Source organism: Andrographis paniculata, unplaced genomic scaffold, assembly GCF_009805555.1.
Source record: "Andrographis paniculata isolate CXL003 unplaced genomic scaffold, ASM980555v1 Contig34END, whole genome shotgun sequence".
Taxonomy (NCBI): domain Eukaryota; kingdom Viridiplantae; phylum Streptophyta; class Magnoliopsida; order Lamiales; family Acanthaceae; genus Andrographis; species Andrographis paniculata.
In genome coordinates, this window is record NW_026137567.1 from 5,671,006 (window position 1) to 5,690,121 (window position 19,116).

At 35.1% G+C, this 19,116-nt stretch overlaps 3 protein-coding genes across 3 annotated transcripts; 1 reads left to right on the forward strand and 2 right to left on the reverse strand.

The window, feature by feature from the left end:
- Positions 1–368: 368 nt before the first annotated feature.
- Positions 369–6,003, reverse strand: LOC127248671 (uncharacterized). Its single transcript, XM_051271132.1, has 5 exons — positions 4,840–6,003; positions 3,423–3,887; positions 2,297–3,334; positions 2,014–2,089; positions 369–1,506 (listed from the first exon to the last, which is right to left on the reverse strand). Exons 1-5 carry the CDS (start codon positions 5,899–5,901, stop codon positions 533–535), a joined length of 3,615 nt encoding a protein of 1,204 aa, XP_051127089.1. The 5' UTR covers positions 5,902–6,003; the 3' UTR covers positions 369–532.
- Positions 6,004–6,520: 517 nt separating this feature from the next.
- On the reverse strand, positions 6,521–9,813 carry LOC127248649 (formin-like protein 6). Its single transcript, XM_051271105.1, has 4 exons — positions 8,346–9,813; positions 8,072–8,268; positions 7,750–7,991; positions 6,521–7,675 (listed from the first exon to the last, which is right to left on the reverse strand). Exons 1-4 carry the CDS (start codon positions 9,746–9,748, stop codon positions 6,914–6,916), a joined length of 2,604 nt encoding a protein of 867 aa, XP_051127062.1. The 5' UTR covers positions 9,749–9,813; the 3' UTR covers positions 6,521–6,913.
- A 7,352-nt stretch (positions 9,814–17,165) lies between these two features.
- Positions 17,166–19,116, forward strand: LOC127248650 (glucan endo-1,3-beta-glucosidase). The gene is given in 4 exon segments (XM_051271106.1): positions 17,166–17,455; positions 17,589–18,405; positions 18,407–18,732; positions 18,822–19,116. Coding segments are annotated over 4 exon segments (1,230 nt in total). The 5' UTR covers positions 17,166–17,400; the 3' UTR covers positions 18,854–19,116.

Sequence of the window (19,116 nt, forward strand, 5' to 3'; positions counted from 1 at the left end):
ACAAAAACTTGAACTACTAAAAAAGTTGTGATGTCAGTCCACACTTATTGGATATGTTGTATTGGTATACTTGTAAAGAAATGTATTATCTAGACTATTATCATATTGTTAATTCTTATATTTTATATATTGTCAATCAATATTTAAAATATTATTAGCAGTACCCTGAATAAATTAATGGACAAACAATCTCCAATTAAAACAATAGTAGTAAAACATTTCCGATCAAAAAAAAAAAAAATGTAGTAAAACATTTTCAATTTTTATCTACCATACATAGGCAATAGTAGTAAAACATTTTTAAGCCTAGTGTAACTTTTAAATATATTTTACCTTCCTGGTTATGGAGAGAGAAGCAGGGATGCATATTACTTACAATTTCCTTGCACAACAAAAAGCAGTACAACCAATATCGTATGGCTTCAAATTTTCTACTCCAGAAATAGTACTAGAGAAGATTACAGAAGCAAGCAATCGAGAAATACCGTTGTTTCAACATTCTTTTCATTTCTTGTCAAAGAGACTTACAATCTTATTCTTCTTCAGTTGAATGCTTCCTTCCATGATAAATAAGTGATGCGCAGACAGGTTCGAGCACCGCCATTATACACTGCAAATTTTCACTATCTTTTTCACTCTTTCGCGCATCTTCTAACTCTGTCTTCACCTCAGAGTATATCCCTTCAAGAGATGCTGCCATCAACTTAAGTTCCTTCCATTCCATGTTGGGGCTGACTAACTTTACACACACAAAATGCAGAAGGCCTAATGCAAAATCAAAGTTCTTTTTCTCTAATGCTTTGATCGAACATGTTAAGAAAAGAGCTCCACCGGCATCTAGTACTTTATTGTTTGACTTCAATTGCTTAGACATTGTTGCTACAAGTCTCCTAAATGCAGAGAAATCCTTCGGAAGCTGGACTCTGTCTGTTTCTTCGTCTGAGTTTTCATCTCTCAGTTCTAAAAGCTCAATCTTGGCTAAAATGTATAACCATGAAGGGAACTCAGATGCAACGTCCATAAATGAATCAAAACTACTGTCTTCATCTGGGGTTTGTTTCACTAAGTAGTAGGAACTCAAAGCCAGAATTAGGTCAGGAATCCATGGCTGAACAACATGAATAAGACGACCGGTGTATCCATGCCCCAGAAATTCTTCAACTGAAACCAAAAGATTAAAAAGTTCGTTGACAAGACCACAGACTCCCTGCCTAGGCACTGGAATTTCCACGGTTGTAAGCACAATGTTGAGTAATTTGGCTCCATAGGTGATGAAACATTTCAAACAAACATAAAAATCTTTCATGCCTTTTTCACCCAATGGAGCAATGGATCCTTGTCTTAAATTTGTAACGATGAATTTCAAAATTTCCATTGTGAAACTCAAGGATAGTTCTTGATGCTGGGAAGAAGTATTTATAGCAGCGACATCAACTACAAACTTTAGAACTGCAGTAAGCATCTTCGCCATAGTTAGTATCCTTCTTAGTGTAGTTGGATTGGTACCTGTGCAAATATATGCAAAATTAATGGTGTCTATGTAGATATCCGAAATACAAAAAGGCAATCTACCACGCATTACATTACATCAATGTGTTTGACATAAAGACTGAAAGACAGTAACTAATGCAACCATATAAATTTCATGGTATGACCTCATAGTTCACTCTTATAAATTGATCAAGATGAACAGTAAATTCCGCAAATTAAATGTAAGTTAATTGCTGAATCTTACCTTCCTTTGCCCTTCCCCTGAGCTTCCGACATAACTTATGAAACTATGGAGTTTTTCTGCTGTAACCAAGTTGTCATGTGACTATGTATCCCCCAACCTAACCTAAGAATATCTCTCTTGTACTAATACCGTGTTATGAGGTTACCCCTTATCTCTGCTATATTTTAATCTATTACCCCTTAGGAAATAAGTACAGAAGGGCACCAAAGTTTAGCATCTACGAAAGGATAAGCATATCATAGGGCAATTCTCAAGTATATCAAGAGCTAGAAATTTACCTGATTTTTCAGCAGACCTTAATATATTGTAGGCACAGTGAAGCAAATGTTCCAATGTTGAATCAAGGATAGCTGCCTGGTAATGAACAAAATAGGATCGAGTCAGAAACAATAGGTCCAACATCAACAGAAAATGCTTCTAGAGGCCAGTTAAAGGCTAGCTTGCTTGGATAACATAAGTCAAATCAATTCCTAGTGATTTTAGATAATAGCAAGCCACAAATTGTGCATCTTGAACATCAACATAATTTGTTAAAATGGCCATGGATGGAACATTTCTTGCCTGTGTAAACTCCAGGGTTCCATCTGGCTTAATTTTATGAAGAGACATGCACAGAGTAAGTGCTGTGTAAGTAGAAATTGGACTTATTCCCAAATGATCATACTGCAGAACATTTAGAGTCCATGCTTCAGAGATGACCTTTAGAGCATAATGTGCATTAGATAAGATTCCAGAACCTAGCATTACTTTCCTTGCATTTTCAGTCAGCAGTAGATCCTTTATGTGCCATGCTACTCCATCGGCAACTACACAATCTTCCAAAAATTTATCTTTGGCCGTATGAGATGACTTATGACCCTTGACATGTTTTGACTTTGCTGAAATTCTTATAGAAGATTTAGTCTTCTTTCGTGTTGCTGACCTAAAATTCTGTTCTAATTCTATACCAAACTTCTCATGACATCCCCAGGCAGCATCTTGCAGAAACCCAACAAGAGCTTCAAACATTTCATCAAACCAGCCACACAAAAAGATCATCCTTTGGGCAGATCTTACATCAGCTTGTCTTTCAACACTGTCAGCTAAACCACTGAATTTAGAAAGCAAGTTCATGCAATCTTCAAAAAGGCCACCAACAGAATCCAGAGACATTGCTGAAACAATGTTGCAGACGGAAGATTGGGCACGTGGTGTAGAAGCAACAGAAAATAGTGTTTTCAGCTTCTCAACAGAGAGATCCTCTTTCAGAGCAGCGTTAAAAGAATCATCCTTTGCAAGATTTGAACAAAGGTTAGAGGCAGCTACGAGTAAACTCTCAATGAGCTCCTTGCTAAGTTTAACAGATGGCACAATCAAACCAATAATAACTTTAAAAAGTTTCAAAAGAGATTGCGGGCAAGCTCCTTCCAAAGCTAGAAACTCACAAAATCTTGCTCCAGCCGCAGGTGACCTTTTGATAAGAGCAATACAGCGTTTACAAGCTTCTTCCACTGTCACTTTAGATGGGAAGTACGATGGAATAAGAAGTTTGGTGATTTTTCTTCCAATGACTGGTTGGTCATTTGCAAGTATTGAAAGCAAATCATCTACTGATACCACCTGAAGAAGCAAACAGAAATTTTACTAGACAGACAGGATCATAAAGAGGGGAATTGAAACAACTGTTTCAATAGTTATAATCTTTTACCTTATGGAACTGGAAATTTCCGATGTCATTCAAGAGAAGGAGGAGATCAGAGAGAGAACTACGGACAACTGCTGTAGGATCCATACTTAATTTGCTCATCCTAGGCAAGAGCACTTTAAGGATCTCATGGGACTGAGGATTTCCAAGCAAATATATGACACCATTCACTGTCGAGAGTCTGACCTCAGCACAAGTATCAGCAGTCATGTTGTCAAAGATTTTGGTGATAATCTTTGTAATAATCGGGGATGGAATGACTTCCCAAAATAAATGAAGAATACGACAGCAGCCTTCTACAGCTACTAATCGTACATCTGGGCAATCATCCATGAGTAACTTCTCTAGCAGAAAGAATTGTTTCTCTAATAGTGTGTCTTTAACCTCCATAGTGACATCAGGATCTTCCAAAGGAAACAGGACTAAAAGTAAGTTCAGTGCATTCCGACGGACATTCGAGTTTGCAACCTGCAGAAGATCCAAATACTTTAAGTTGCTAGAAAGCAAAATGTAAAAGAGCCTTCCCTCTGGTCCATGATTCACTATAGAAATGAATCAAATCTCAGGAACACTACGGAGAGAGATAATTAGATTATAGAAGTACACTAGATGCTGAAGAAACTGTTTACGTGGGCATAAGTCATTTTCTGTGGTGGCTCAAGCTTCCCATGATACACAATAACACTAAAGAAAAAGAAAATAATAATATTCTATTATAAATAAATTGCTCACTCCTCAAAGACTAACTAACTTATTTTAAATCTAGAGTTAGTTTTGACATGATGTTCCACAAGTCAACATGAGCAACAAGAGTCTGCAAACAAAGGCGCAAATAAGTCAAGCTCAAATACAAATGAGCTTGAAAACTATGAGGATTTGAAACAGAAGTGCAAATAAGCATTCAAACAAATATTGCTGTTAGATGCAGAATTGGCAATGTTGAAGGATGACCATGCTGAGTTGAACAAAGTTGCAGAGTGTGGAAACAAAGAGTGAATAAGTAGAGCAAAAGTGAGCAATGTGCCAAACACCATTGAGTGAGGAGCAGTCTGCCAAGAACCATTGTTCAAACTTTCAAATCTTTTTGAAGTAGAGAACATTTCAAATCCTTTTTTTTTCTTTCTATATACACTGATTGCAAAGAAGTTAAACATCTGGCAGAAAGTCGAAGGAAACAGAGGGGCATATATTAATCAAATTCTACATCAATACTTTAAAGCTTAGCACATATTTGTGAAGATTTATATTGTACCACACATACTTCAGATCTGCAGATTGAGAACATTGCAAGATAATACTGCAAAGCCACATTATTGGAATATCCAAGCGCAAGTAAGCCAATTATGCTGAAGAGTTTCTAAGCGAGATTATTTCAGAAATCTACAAACAAGTCCCTTTTTTTTAGACAAAAACAGAGTACCTGAAGTGACCGGAAAAGAATCGGCTCAGCCAGACCAAAAATCAGCTTCTCAACTCCCTCTGTGGTCCGGTTGTCAACAAAAACTCCTAACATTCTTCTAATAGAAGCAGCTAATGCTTCTGTGCTGGCGTATATTGCACCCTCAACTAATTCTTGTAAAAACCCCTTTTCAACTTCACATCTGCACTCTCCCTCCACAGCCTTCCATGCCCTGAAAACAATTTCCCCATAAGCTTCCAGCACCGATTTTCGCCCAAATGGGATCTGAGATTTTACCATAGCGCACACTTCCTTTGTAAGCTGCACATTTAGGATGAATATGAATGCCAAAAATTTTCTGCCCTCCTCTGTTTTCAAATACAAAGGCGAGATCACACAGCGGATCAGCAAATTCTTCAAGTCTTCAATACTCTCATCCTCAAAATCGAAGAGGACGAAAGCATCACGAAGTCTGTAAATTCGATGAACATCCGTTTTTTTCTTCAGGGTCAATGAGCGAGACAAAATTACTGGTAATGACTGCGAAATTAGGGTTTCTTTTCCACACAAATCCCCCTTCCACCATTCTTCACATAAGTTAGCTATTTCATACAGCAAAAATGAATCAGATTCGAACAGAATTAAGTTGTCATGCAAATTTTGAACTGCAGGAAACAAATCAGCATCGGAAAACACATTTTCATGGTGGAAGGCGCAAACTTGTACAATGTATGCATAAAGCTGGAGCTTCTCAACAATTGACTGGTGACAATTGTTGTCTTTAGTGGGAGACATTCCGTCATCCTTCTTGTTCCTTCCAGATCTTCGGATGCGCTTCGCCGGAGGCGTAACCGGGGAAGCCATGAACGCTGATTCAGATTGATTTTTGAACTTTGAGATACATTGGGCTATGGAAATGCAGAGGGCGCGGGGTAGGGAGGAGGTCAGGTCGGATGTGGGTTTAATTAAGCTATTAATCAGAGTTTTGATGAAAGATTTGGATGATTTGAGAGGAAATTTAGCGGCGCAGGAGAGGAAATCTTCGGCGGAGGTTTGCAGCGACGAGCGGAGCCTTTTCTCCATGTGTGAAATTTGAAGTGCTTGCGAAATAGGTTTTCCGTTGCTGGTTGGTTTTGCAAACCGGAGATGGGACTGTAGCGTTTTGGCAACAAGAACAGTTTGCTTGTGATTCGTCGGTGACGCAAATAGCATTTGAATTATTTGATTTTCGTTTTCGCGGTCGCTTCCATATTTTAGCCCTATTAAAAATAATATTAATACAAATGATAAAAATAATAATAATAATAATATTTTAGCCCTATTAAAAATAATATTGAACAATCCACCTATGCATACCAAGTGATAAACAAATAAACTCTGATTAAATTTTCACTATTCATCCTATTTTTTTTCCTAAAAATATCACACTTAATTTTTTATTTTTTATATTATATTCCCTCCGTCCAATTAGAAAGTATATATGTTTCTATTTTAGGACGTCCAATTACAAAATAAACATTTCATTAAATATATTTTTTTTTTCATAAATACCCCTACTTTACATCGCATCTTTACATTTTACACCAAAAAACAAGGATAAAAATATCATTACACAACGCCTCTCTTTAGATCTATTGTTTTGGAGTTTCGAAAATTTTTGAAAATAGTAAAAGATTGATAGTTCAAACAATGAGATTAATGATTCGGAGAAAGAATGGTTGAAGCTAACTCACCTTATTGAAAGCAGCACGGCGATTTTTCTATGAGACAATACACAGTATAGAATGATCGAAGATCGTGTTCTTCGCCTTAGGCTACTATGTTCTGCAGAAAAAAGAATTTATGCATCTCTTTGCTATATCGTTTTCGCTAATCATATTCAAAACTCTTTGCTCTCTATCTTCTTATTCCAGTTCTTCTAAGGAGCTTCGACGTAGACTTTTGAGCATCTCGAGCTTCCATGACTTTACGACACGTCTGCAACTCTTCCCTTCAAAAAGGATGCTCGAAAGGCATACTAGGCATGTACAAGATGCTTCGATTACATCGCATTTCCTGCAAATTGATGCCTGGAGACGAATTTGTCCAAGTTCTTTCATTGATCATCGTCTGAATTAGGATTGTTGCGAGCATTGAATCTATTGAGCACAGGCAGCGACGCAGTCGCCGCCATTCTGAATGATCTCCCAGCCCCCATCGTCGCTCTATCCTGCATTCTCCCGACATCTTTGCACACGTTGTCGAGTATGGACAGAAAGTCGCGTACGATCATGAATATTCGAAAAGGATGAGCTTCCTCTTTCGCGGCGTCGCCATGGAAATATTCGGTCACTTCTTTTACTAAAGACACGGCTTTTCTTTCTTCTGTTTTGATTTTCGCGATTTCCTCAGCTGCATCGTTAAGAAACTCTTTTGTCGAATCGAAGAATTTTTCACTCTGTTTGCTCTGTTTCTCATACTGCATAACTGATCTGACTTTCTCCAGCCCCGATTCGAGCTTGGAGACATAGCTGCTGAGCACGTCGGAGTCCATTCCGGCGGCCCTTCTTACACTGCCGAGCTCTTTACTCAGCCCCGACACCACTTGCAATTCTTGCTTCCTGAATTCGTCTTCCTTAAACTTGATCGATATTTTGTCGGCGCCTCCTTCCGACCTAATGATCTCTTGTACGACGAAGTGCAGCAGCGTCGTCTTTCCGTCTGTCCCTTTGACGTCCACCAGTTTCAGCAATGTATCCAATTTGAAAGCTCTGGCATCTCCGCGGTTCGTGCCGTCATTCATTCGGTTTCCTGTCCTTAATACGGCTTCGAGGAGTTTAAGGAAGAGGCGACTGTTCTTCAGTTCTTCGCTGGCTGCCTGCATCGTGAGGAAGATGATTGAAACATTTGTGTAGGTTTGGTTTGGTAATTGTTCGATGGAGTGATCGGTACCTCGAGTGTTTGGAAGGACTTTCTTAGGTAAGTTACTTCAGCATCAAAGTTTGCTCTGTACAGCATTGATTCTACTCGTTTGAATGCAAATGGAATCTCCAGTATTGCCTTGAGGAACCGCTCTGCTGATCCGAGCTTTGAGGTTTCGCCATTGTAGTGTTTGAGCTTCATCTCTTCCTCCCTGTTTGGTGCCATCTTCACCAGCGTCTCCAAAAGCTCTGGACCTAATCCTTCTGTGTTTCCTGCGCCATTAAAACGAAGTACATATTAATGTTTGTTAGTAGTGATGAAGGATTGTTGTGTTCTAGACTAGCAAGCATACCATCTAGAAGCGCTTCGGAAACCTCTTCTTTGGTCACGTTTAATGCGCGCAATAGTATGGCAATGTTCTGCGATTTCTTTTGATCCAGCACGCGGTTCTCCTGCTCGGCTGTTGGCAGAGATGATCTCCTGGTTATTTCTTTAGGAGCTGAATTTGCTGAGCATCCGAAAAGCGATTCCATGGCGTCCTCGTTCAACCTGTGCAGGTAAACAATTTGGCTCTTAGAGAGTATCCGTTCAACATTATTTCGAGATTTGGAATGTGCTTCGCTTACTGGAAGGAACTCGACTTCAATTGGTCCCAAACTGTGGCTCGATCTGAAGTGGCTCGTACTTTGTCCCAATGCAGGGGTTTCAGCCTCGGTTTTGATCCATCCTTGTCCTCTCTTTCATCATTTTTGTCAGATGAATTGGCTACTTTATTCGATTCGGTACTGGAATGCGTTTTCTCCGACTCTGAATTTGATGAGGAGCTAGGGCTTTTTGACTCGGGGTTTATTACTTGTTTGGGAATCGGCGGAGGGGTCTGTGGTTCCTTAGGCCGGAAATTTCTAGGGATTGACGCCGGAGGCGGCGGAGGCGGAGGCGGAGGCGGTGGTTGCGGTGGCTGTGGAGGTGGAATTTGGACCTTCGATGGTTGTTGATCGTAATTGCTTATTGATCTGAGCCGCGCCATGTCCGGCGGCGGTGGTGGGGCCGAAAATTTCGCCCTCTTAGGAGTGTAGGATAGCATCTTGCTCGGCTGCAGTGGCCCCAAGGAAGAACCCTCCGGCGGCGATGGCGGCGACGGCTGCTTAATCGACGGAATCATCACCGGCTTTGTATCCGGAGACGATGCTGCCAAACGTGATTTCGGCGAAGTTCTCTTCGAATGAGGAACATTACCGACACCACCACGATTGTTACTCAGATAGCTCTGCCGTGAACTCGGAGATTCATTGCTCAACGACGATCCCTGCGGAGTGTAGAAATTGGTGTCGTGGCTCTCATCGTCGGACGACGACATCGGCGGCGGAGAATTAATGTTCGGCGGAGGCGGAGGTTTGGGAAGCGGCGGGAGTGGCTGAAGGTCAGGACTAGGTCTATACCGGTCAGATCTTTTCCCGAAGTTCAGTTTCCGATACGGCGAGCCACTAACGACGCTACCGCCATTCCCGTCGCCGACTAAACTGGTGGCGGAAGGCTCCACCGTGCCGATGTACAGAAAAGTCGACGGCGGCATTCTCGAATCTTCATGGATCCTCTGCGAATTTCCTCCGACAAGCTTCTGCGAATCATCCAAACCTCTCGTCCTGTGCTTGTAGATATAGAAAGCCAAAGCCGACAGCATTCCTAGAGTGAGAACCCCCGATGTGATTCCAATCGCCATTTTTTTGGTAGAATTCGACGCCGGAGTGGGGCCTGGATTGGCCACAGCTGTACTGCTGGTAGGCGGCGCCTCCTGCCCCCCCTGATCCGGTGTCTGTCCATTTGGTATTTCATTGAAGAACGGCTGGTCCGGCCCTGACCCCTCCGCCGTCGCCGGAGGCGGCGGCGGCGGCGACGGTGGGGAAGATGTAGCAGGGTACAAGGGTTGATGCAGAATTCTTCTACTATCTGAAAAATTGAGAGCCGAAGAAGAAACAGCAGCAGCCAGCAATGGTGGGATGAAGAAAACGATTATAAAATTAGGTTTCATAATATAATTCGTTGTTCTCTGTCAGGATGGTTATTCATTTCTGGTGTTTGTTTTCCAGGGCCTAAATTTGTGCTCTTCTCTGCGTCTTCCACCATGGCAGGGAACGGCTGTAAAGGTGAAAGCTTCTGTAGGAGGATCCAAGATCTGAAATGGAGGATTGCTTGCTATTCTTTTCCATATGATAATATTCCTTTGGCAGTGGCACAGGTACACAAATTTAATGCTTTCTTTACATTTGATTTAGTAGCTAATATTATATATATATGAAAAGATACATAGCAAGTATAATATAAGAACATGCTGTTTAGGATCTTGGGCAATATTAGAAAACAATAAAGTAGACACTGGTGACCTTTAATGGAGGATGATTCGAGTAGTAGTACTAGAGGACCACGTTAACGCTGCTTTCTGTCCTAAAAGAAAATTTGTATTCATGTTTCTGCCATTAAAATATGGGATATTTATTTTGTGCGAGTAGAGTGAAGATGATGGTGCTCATATTTCATGATCTCACCTTTTTCTTGTGTCAAGATGTAGGGCTGAGAATTGAATTTAGATATAGAACATAATTAATATCAGGAACAGTAATGAATGAAATAAACTGAAATATATAATAATATCATTAGCCCTTTCTTTTTCATGCAATAAATAACTAAATAAATACAATTTTCGCTTTGATTCTAGCAAAACTAGTGGAGGATTGTTGAAAAGGACAGCAGCAGCTTCAGCTACCCTTTTCTTTTTCTTTTTTCTTTTTTTTTACTACCACAAAAAAAATAAATAAATAAAAATGTCCAAAGTCCAAACTCTATTCTCTATCCACAGGCCCACTCTTTACCCTTTATTATTTATCTTTATAAAAATAAAATAAAAATCAAAGAAGGTATCAGACAAGGAACAAACCAAGGTAAGAGTGTCGGTTTGGTGTTATATGAGAAAATTATTTCATTCACAACAGTAGAGTAGTATTAATAATGCATTTGGTACATTAAAATTGAAGCATGGAAAATAATTACAGGTGAAAATCATGGAAGACAGGTGTCAGTGAAGTCAAGTACACTTGGCTTGTACTGTTATTTAATTTGATGTTAATATTTTAACAAAATATTGAACATATTTCTTGAAATGATGGGCTTATACTAAAAACAGTGATATTTGGTGTGTAAATTGTCTGTTAAATAAAAACCCCAAATCTAGAAGATTTCTTGAGTATAAAATAGAACTTGATTGTAATAATTATTCTTCTTGTGTCCAATAATTGTTCTAATTTGATTTCTCAAGTTAAGCATCCTCACCTTTGCTTGCTTCCAAATTTGTTTCTTTGGATCTAAATTACTATTATCGTCACTATACATTTCAGCCTACACTAAGAAACGAATAGTGTATTAAATATATATATAGTCTAGACACATGCAATTTTGCAATTAATACTGAGGCAGACTTTTTTCTAAATTGTCAATACAGTATGTAGAATGTCATTTTTTCAAAAGTTATGTTCACTTTATAAGGTTCAATAATAATTATTGTAACAATGTCATCAACAAGTCCCTTAATATTTTATGGGGGAAAAGAACAGGTTCGTTTCTTTTGGGATTTCATTAATAATTCTTAATAAAAAAAATCATATCAAATATTTATTTTCTTTTAAAATTTCAAAATTTTAAAAACTTTTATTTGAATGTAGCCTTAATATTCTCAAATCCACAAAAGCTGTGGAGCCCACCAAGAAGGTATAATTATTGATATATTATTATTGTTTATTCAGTATATTTTGCTAAAAACATTCTGATCATTGTTCGTGGGTGTCGAATCTTTTGTTCTAAGTTTCCTTTTTTCGAATGGCATAATTTATTGTCTGTCTATGTGGGCTTTTGGGGTCACAATTTTTCAACTTCAATGGGGGCAAACTTGTCAATTTCATTCATGCTAGACACAATTACTCCATCAATTGGTTGTTAAAAAAAAAAAAACACTCCTATAATTCTGGATATGATTTGGTTTTATTTATGAGCGGCATCTTTCTAATATAAATTACGAGGAATAATATATTAGGGTTTTTTTAGATAGGGGTTTTTGGAAATTTGAAAAAAATAATAATAAAAAAAAATTAGTATTTGATTTGATGTTTTACCAGAGAAAAAATGCATTTGGTGTGATATGTTTTTAAAAATAAATAGTATTAAATGAGTAAAAAGGTACTTAAATTAGTTAAGTAAATAGTGAGTATTAGGTCTAGGAAGTAAATATGGCATTAAAAGAAATAAAAAGAACACTAATTTATCTATGACATTAATAATCAATTGTATATACAACAATAATTTGTATGTCATGTATTAAAATTAATTGTTATGTATGTATATGATTATAATATGTATTGTTAGTTCATGTGTTGTATTTTTATTATATTATACTCCATTCGTCCCGGTCCAAAGTGTTATTTGGGCTTTTGTAGTAGATTAAAAAATAATAGTATTTTATTAATTAGTGGAAGTGTGCAAGAGGTTTGGCGTTTTTGCCTTTTGATTTTATATAAAAAGTAATAGTATGTGTAGTGATATGTTTGTAATTTAAGTAAAAGTTAAAGAGTATTTTAATATTGATGTATAATTACTTTTAAAGAAAGAGATACTTAAAAATGAGACAGACGAAAAATAAAAAAAAATATACTTTGACATGAGATGGAGAGAGTATATTGTCTATAATAGTGTGCTCTAGGTTATTTTGTTGTATAATTTATTTATTTAATTATTTAATATAAAACCGTATAAAGTTTCAGTCAAAGACAATTTTTTGGACATATTAAAGAAATAATTCATACAACAACACCATTCAAACAATCCTCCCTGCAAATAAAAAGTCACAAAGCGAAATTTTATTAAATTATTTCATATATTTTTCCATGCATTTTCAGTAAAAAGTCATCATTTTGTACTAAAATTACTGACTTTTTTTAATAGCAACTTCAACATATTTCTTTTAATAATGTCTACTTGAACCAGTGTCGGGATCGATGGCCTTCACCATTGCAGTTAATCGATTTATTTATTTAATAGTTGCCCTGCGAATAAATAAATAGATAAAATAAAATTAAGTTTTTTTTTTTTTTTTTTTTTTCTAAAAAGTTAGCTGTTGAAAATTTTGACTATCTTGTTCTACAAATAGTGGCATCTTTTCCTGTAAACAAATATTACATTGTTTATATTAGAAACATTGTGACAATATATGTTTACAATTATAAAATTTGAAATTTAGGGTTTTATTTACCTCTCATTGATTGTGCACATAGGATGATTGTCACACAAATTCACTTTCCACATATCATAGGGATTGCCGACCTAGGATTTTTTTTAGAATCAAATCTGAAAATCAAAAGGCCATATAAAAAATAATAATAATAATAATAATGACCACAAAACTTGGAGGATAAGAATCGCACATAATTATTTATTTAATAATTTTTTTATAAATTTAATGTATTATCTAATGCACATTAGCAGTTACACTACTGAATTATTATTATTATTATTGTCTCTAAAATATGTATAGAATATTATAATTTATGAATATTTTTAATCAAAATAAAAATCATGTTAAAAGAATATGTATTAATTAATTGAAGGTAATTATTTTTAAATTCCATAAAAACGAATAAGTATTAAATAATGAAAACATATTTCATCAATAAAAATATCTATAAATAACATTGAAGTATTGAAAATAAAATACTCCCAACGTCCCAAAAAAGTTGTTTTGTTTTTTCGTTTTCGTTCGTCCCAAAACAATTGTCTTTGTTTCCTTATTTAGTAATCGTAGTCCCCACTTTATAACAAAATTATTCGTACTTTTCCAAACTACTTCTCATTATTACTCTAACCTACTTTTTAAAATCTTTCGTAAGGGCATTATAGTTTTTTTACATTCTACTTTATACCAGCTTTCAATTAAATATTATTATTCCTTAATTATTGTGCGAACTCCCAACAAGACATCTCTTCTAGGACGAAGCGAGTATTAATTAAGTTTTAAATAATAATTGTAAGGTGATATCAAAAAATTTTAATGATAGCGTGGTAACTCAAAAGTTTTTTCATATAGTTTTTATTATTTCTAACATCCCTCTATATATATATATATATATAAGATAAACACAATTAAGAATTCTGTATGTGGTCTGTAATTTTTTAATTTTTAATTTTATTTTTCACTTCTTTTATCATTTCAATTAATGTTAGATTTTTATTTTTTTTCCTAGAAAGAAAAATTTATGGTGTGTCCAAAAAAACAAATGGTTAAAAGGAAGATGGTTCAGATGATAACATGTATTGAAATTTTGAAATTTATAAAAATTCAAAAACAAAAATGTTTTGTATTTCTAAAATGCTAAATGTTACATAACCCTAAAATTATACTCCTTCCGTCCCAGAAAAGATGTCTTATCGGGAGTAGACACAGAATAATTAATTAAAAGTGAGTATAAGGTAGAAGGTAAAATAATAAAATATTTTTACGTTTTGAATGATTTGAAAAAGTATGTTAGAGTAATAACTAGAGTTAGTTTTGAAAAATAAGAATAATTTTGTTATAAAGTAATGACTATAAATTACTATATAAAAAAATAAGACAATTATTTTGGAACAGATGAAAATATAAAAATAAAACAACTTTTTTACATAAAAATATAAAAATTTGAGAAAATTTTGATACGATAAAGATATTTTGCGAGAAGAAATTTTTTTTTTTTTTTTTTTCGGAAAATGTATAAATTCACTCCATTTCGCATTCAACTATGTATTTCTCTCTAACCTTACTCTCTCACACTGCCTCTCTCTCTCTATCAAACTCTCTTTCTCTAAACTTTTAACACAGACACGTACATATATATACATATATTAATTTATATCTCTATTGGTAAGGTGCACATATTGTTATTATTATTATAATATTTTATAACATTTTAGAATATTTTAGTAGTATATTTATACTATATTTTATAATGTTATTATTATTATTATAATATTTTATAACATTTTAAATATTTTAGTAGTATATTTATACTATATTTTATAACATTTTAAAACATTATAGTAGTATACTATGTAACATATAGTATAATTAATTATACCGTTTTATAACATATATTATAACATTTTATAACATATATTAATTATAACATTTTATTATTATACTATATTTTATAACATTTTAAATATTATAGTAGTATAATTTTTGTCCTTAATTTTTTATTATAATAAATAGTTCAAATTAATGTAACGATGTTTTTGTCCTTAATTTTTTATGTAAAAGTTATAATGTAATATAAAATAATAGTATTTATAAAAATATATATATATATTCAATAAAATATTCTTTATATATTCATATTCACGTCTAACAAACTCTCTCTTTCCATGTCTCAACAAACTCCGACCAGTAAATACAATCCTCTTGATATATATACATGAGAAAAGAATGAAAATGTTAACTACTTGAGGAAGAAAGATATGGGTACGTTTCTTCAATAAATTTTTTTCAAATTTTATTATTAGGACTATGTGTTTTTTCGAAAAAAATATATTTTTTCTTCTCACAAAATATTTTATTAAATATTATTTAAATATCAAACTCAAATAAATTTTTTTCAAAATCAACCTAAAAAAACACACGCTTGATTTCCTTCCGAAAGAGATAGCTTGATTTCCTTCCGAAAGAGATAAATGAGTTGGAAAAAGAAAGAGACATTTTGAACTCACTTTCTCTATAGTATACCCAAATTTTGATTTCAAAAGTAAGAAGATTGGCAAAATCTGAACCCAGATTCAAAAAAAGGTGAAGAAAAAAAACTCTCTGCTTGCTGCCAGCAGAACCAGCCAAAGAATAAACTCGATAATGAACAAGACTTTGTTGTTTCAAGTTTCTTGTATTTCAGTGTCGAAAGAGGTGAGTCAAAATTAATATAAATGGTATTCTTGTTTTCATTAGTTTTAGACTCAACAGGGATAAAAAGATTAATGGACGACAATAACTTTACCGAGCTAGAGATCGACAACCACAAGTAACTCAAAAGAACCAACATAGCGGCCATAAAACAAATAGAGTCGAGATGAGGAAGATAGATTCTAGTATGTCTCCGTTAAATCGGTCCGGAGCCAACTTTTCTTCATTCACCTACTAAGATTAAAATAAAAAAACCCGGTTTAGGTCATGAATTTAGAAAATCGTTCCTTCTTATTTGTTCCTATCGGTAGTTTCTGCCGTGCCAAAAAAAACTAGTTTAATTTAATGCTTTCAAATATATATGTGAGAGTTGTTATATTTTATATGATATATTTTTAATATTTTAATTTTATTATCAAATTTAAAATATATAAACAATGGATATATATATAATATTTATATTTAATTTTGATTTCTTTCAATAATATTATTTTTTGTTTGAACGGAAAGAAAAAAACCAACTTTTTTATTATTGTATTTTGTTTGATTTTCTAAATTCAAGTGAGAATTTGAAAAGATAGAAAAAAAATTTTATATAAGAAGTTCTAATTATATAATAAAAAATTATTATAAATAAATAAACATCTAAGTTACATTTTTACTAAAAATAAAATGATATTTTTTGAAATTATAAAATATTTATTATAAAAACTATATACACAAATTGGGAAAGATAAAAATATAGAAAATATTATTTGAAACAAAAAACATTGAAGTAAAAAATCAAACCGTTAATTAATTATGTATTTTATTAAATAGATAATCATATATATTAAACTTTTAAAAATAGAAAATGTTTATACACAAATAATAATTAAAAAGGGAAAATTTATTGAACATTACAACTAATAAAACTACTTCTTGAAAATTACTATCATATTACGTTGGACAAATATGTTGTGGGATGACAACATTAGCTAATAATATGAATATGAATATGAATATCAGTGCTTACACACTAACCCTAAGACTGTAATTTAATTGAGAATTTTGATTTTTAAAGTTTAGTTATATAGAACGAATAATTTCATTACAAAGAAATTTTCCATTAATTTGTGCTAATAATGCTTGAAAGAAAACAACTGGACTCAACAGATACATGGGCCCATTTAAAAGAATTTCTGGGCTGGGCCGATGGGCTTATTTAGCACTGTTCTCGAAACGGTGTCGTTTTGTCTGTATGCATTCACAGGTCCCTACGACCCCCAAGGTCTAGTCTTTTTTCACTCTGACATATCCTACTTTAGCCCTTTTTTCAATTTTTATTTCATAAATGGATTTTCACTTTATCGAGCTATGGCTGTAGTACTTCAACACACAAGATTTTTACTTGCACTAAAATTTTAAAAATAATAATAATAATAAAATTCCAAAGGAAATAAAAAAAATAATAAATTCCAAAGGGTTACCTTACTGATATGGCTGCTTTTCATCTTTTTCTTTTTCCGTGCTTGCTTTCTCATGGCAGCTCTGCATAGTACACTGGCACTGAGACTGAGCCTTGGAAAAATGACAGAAATAAGACTCAGGAACTGAATAGAGAGAGAAGGGAAAGGTGTGGCATTTCCCAAAATTGGCAGAAATCTTACAAAACTGCACTACCATTTCTCTGGTTTTGAACTTCTAATCTTCTCTCCATTCAATACACTTGCTGCAAAATGATGAACATGGTCTGGTTGGTGTCTCACTTTTTGTACCTCCTCTGCTCAACAGGTAAGAATCAATGGAGTTCTTACCAAGCCAAGCTCATTTGATTCCTTGAATGTCTCTGTATTTGCATTTATGATTTTTTATTTTTATTTTTTAGCAAGTGTTTATGATTTCCCTCCATTTTCTTTTTCTCCAGCTACCTGTCAAGAATCAGTGGAGTTTCTACCACTTGAGGGCTCAGATGATGTCTTCCAAAATGGGTTACCTGTGGCTGTCCAGGTGGAGACTCAACGGCTAGAGGGTCTATCAAGAAGTGTTCTCATGGCTGAATCTTGGCTCAGAAGCCATGTTCTGGCACATTATCCTGGTGTCAACATAAGCACTGTAATAGTCGGACAATCTGGTTCTTGCAACAAGGATCAACAGCATGTTTTGGATCTGGTCTTGCCATCCATCAAGAACCTTCACCATTCACTCACCAGGTGGGGTTTGCAGAACCACATTAAGGTCTCTGCTTCTGTTTCCTCTGACTGTTTGGATATGGAGTCTGAAGCCTACAGAGAAGATATAGCTGAGAGTTACATCAAACCTTTGCTCACCATTTTGCAAGAAATTGGTTCACCTTATGTTGTTAGCTCACCCCCACATGATTCAGGTGGTAAAAACCTTACCTTTCTGAAACCCCACTTCAAATCCATGAAGAAATTGGGATTTCTTGATTTGCAGAAGAGCAATGTGATCATACATAGAGCAACACAAGGAAGAAGAAGACCCTTTAGTAGAAAGCTGTCATTCATTGATGTAAGCAGCAATAAGGATAAAGTCGACCCCTACCCCCCAAGGCCAACCCCAATAGCCCCCCCAACTCATTCCCCTCACAGTTCTTCAAATCCAGGAAGCCCTCTCCCTCCATTAGTAGGAGTTATTTCACCTCCCCCAAATCCCCTCCCTTTCCCCCCTTCAACTTTTCCAGGTCCACATCTTGCACCAATGGCTGACCCTCCATATGCCCCCCCCCCATTTGCCTCCCTGCACTCCCTCTGATGGCAATGGCTATGGCTCTGTGGGTGCACCTGCACCAGGGGGGGTGACTCACCAGGGGCTGTGGTGTGTTGCTAAGCCTAGTGTCCCACAAGAGACACTGCAGGAGGCCCTGGATTATGCCTGTGGAGAAGGTGGGGCTGACTGTGAAGAAATTCAGCCTGATGGGAGCTGCTATTTCCCTGAATCTCTTGTGGCACATGCATCGTATGCTTTCAATAGTTACTGGCAGAAGACGAAGAGGAATGGTGGCACTTGTGGCTTTAGAGGCACTGCTATGCTCATCAGCTCAGACCCAAGTAAGCAAAGCACCTGTTTTTATTTCATCAATCGATAAATGAATAAATAAGTTAGTGTGCTAAACATGATGAGTACTCTTTGCTTGCAGGTTATAATCACTGTAGATTTGTTCTTGCCTAGATGAATATGATGGATCATTGTGGCTAAACATGATGAGTGTAAGGACATTTTGATCTTTTCTGTAACAGCTTGGGATTTCATGTATTCTGGCCTTACTTGACATGTAATGTAACCTTGTTTCCTTCCACTATGTAGTTGGATTGGATTTTCACTACATATCATACCTGAGTTTTTTTGTCTAGAGAAAGAGAAACTACTGATATACATATAATATGGCTTTTGCATAGTTTAGAGGGGGACATATTTTTTTAGGAGGAACTTTA

What these genes read in the sequence shown, in the direction of transcription:
- LOC127248671 (XM_051271132.1), bottom strand. Translation starts at nt 5,901, where the DNA reads ATGGAGAAAAGGCTCCGCTCGTCGCTGCAAACCTCCGCCGAAGATTTC. An exon ending in TTCTTTTCCGGTCACTTCAG is followed by an intron (nt 3,888 to 4,839) that starts GTACTCTGTTTT and finishes GATCTTCTGCAG; the next exon opens with GTTGCAAACTCGAATGTCCG. An exon ending in GAACCCTGGAGTTTACACAG is followed by an intron (nt 2,090 to 2,296) that starts GCAAGAAATGTT and finishes GTTCATTACCAG; the next exon opens with GCAGCTATCCTTGATTCAAC.
- LOC127248649 (XM_051271105.1), bottom strand. Translation starts at nt 9,748, where the DNA reads ATGAAACCTAATTTTATAATCGTTTTCTTCATCCCACCATTGCTGGCT. An exon ending in TTGAAGTCGAGTTCCTTCCA is followed by an intron (nt 8,269 to 8,345) that starts GTAAGCGAAGCA and finishes TTACCTGCACAG; the next exon opens with GTTGAACGAGGACGCCATGG. An exon ending in TTCCGAAGCGCTTCTAGATG is followed by an intron (nt 7,992 to 8,071) that starts GTATGCTTGCTA and finishes TTAATGGCGCAG; the next exon opens with GAAACACAGAAGGATTAGGT.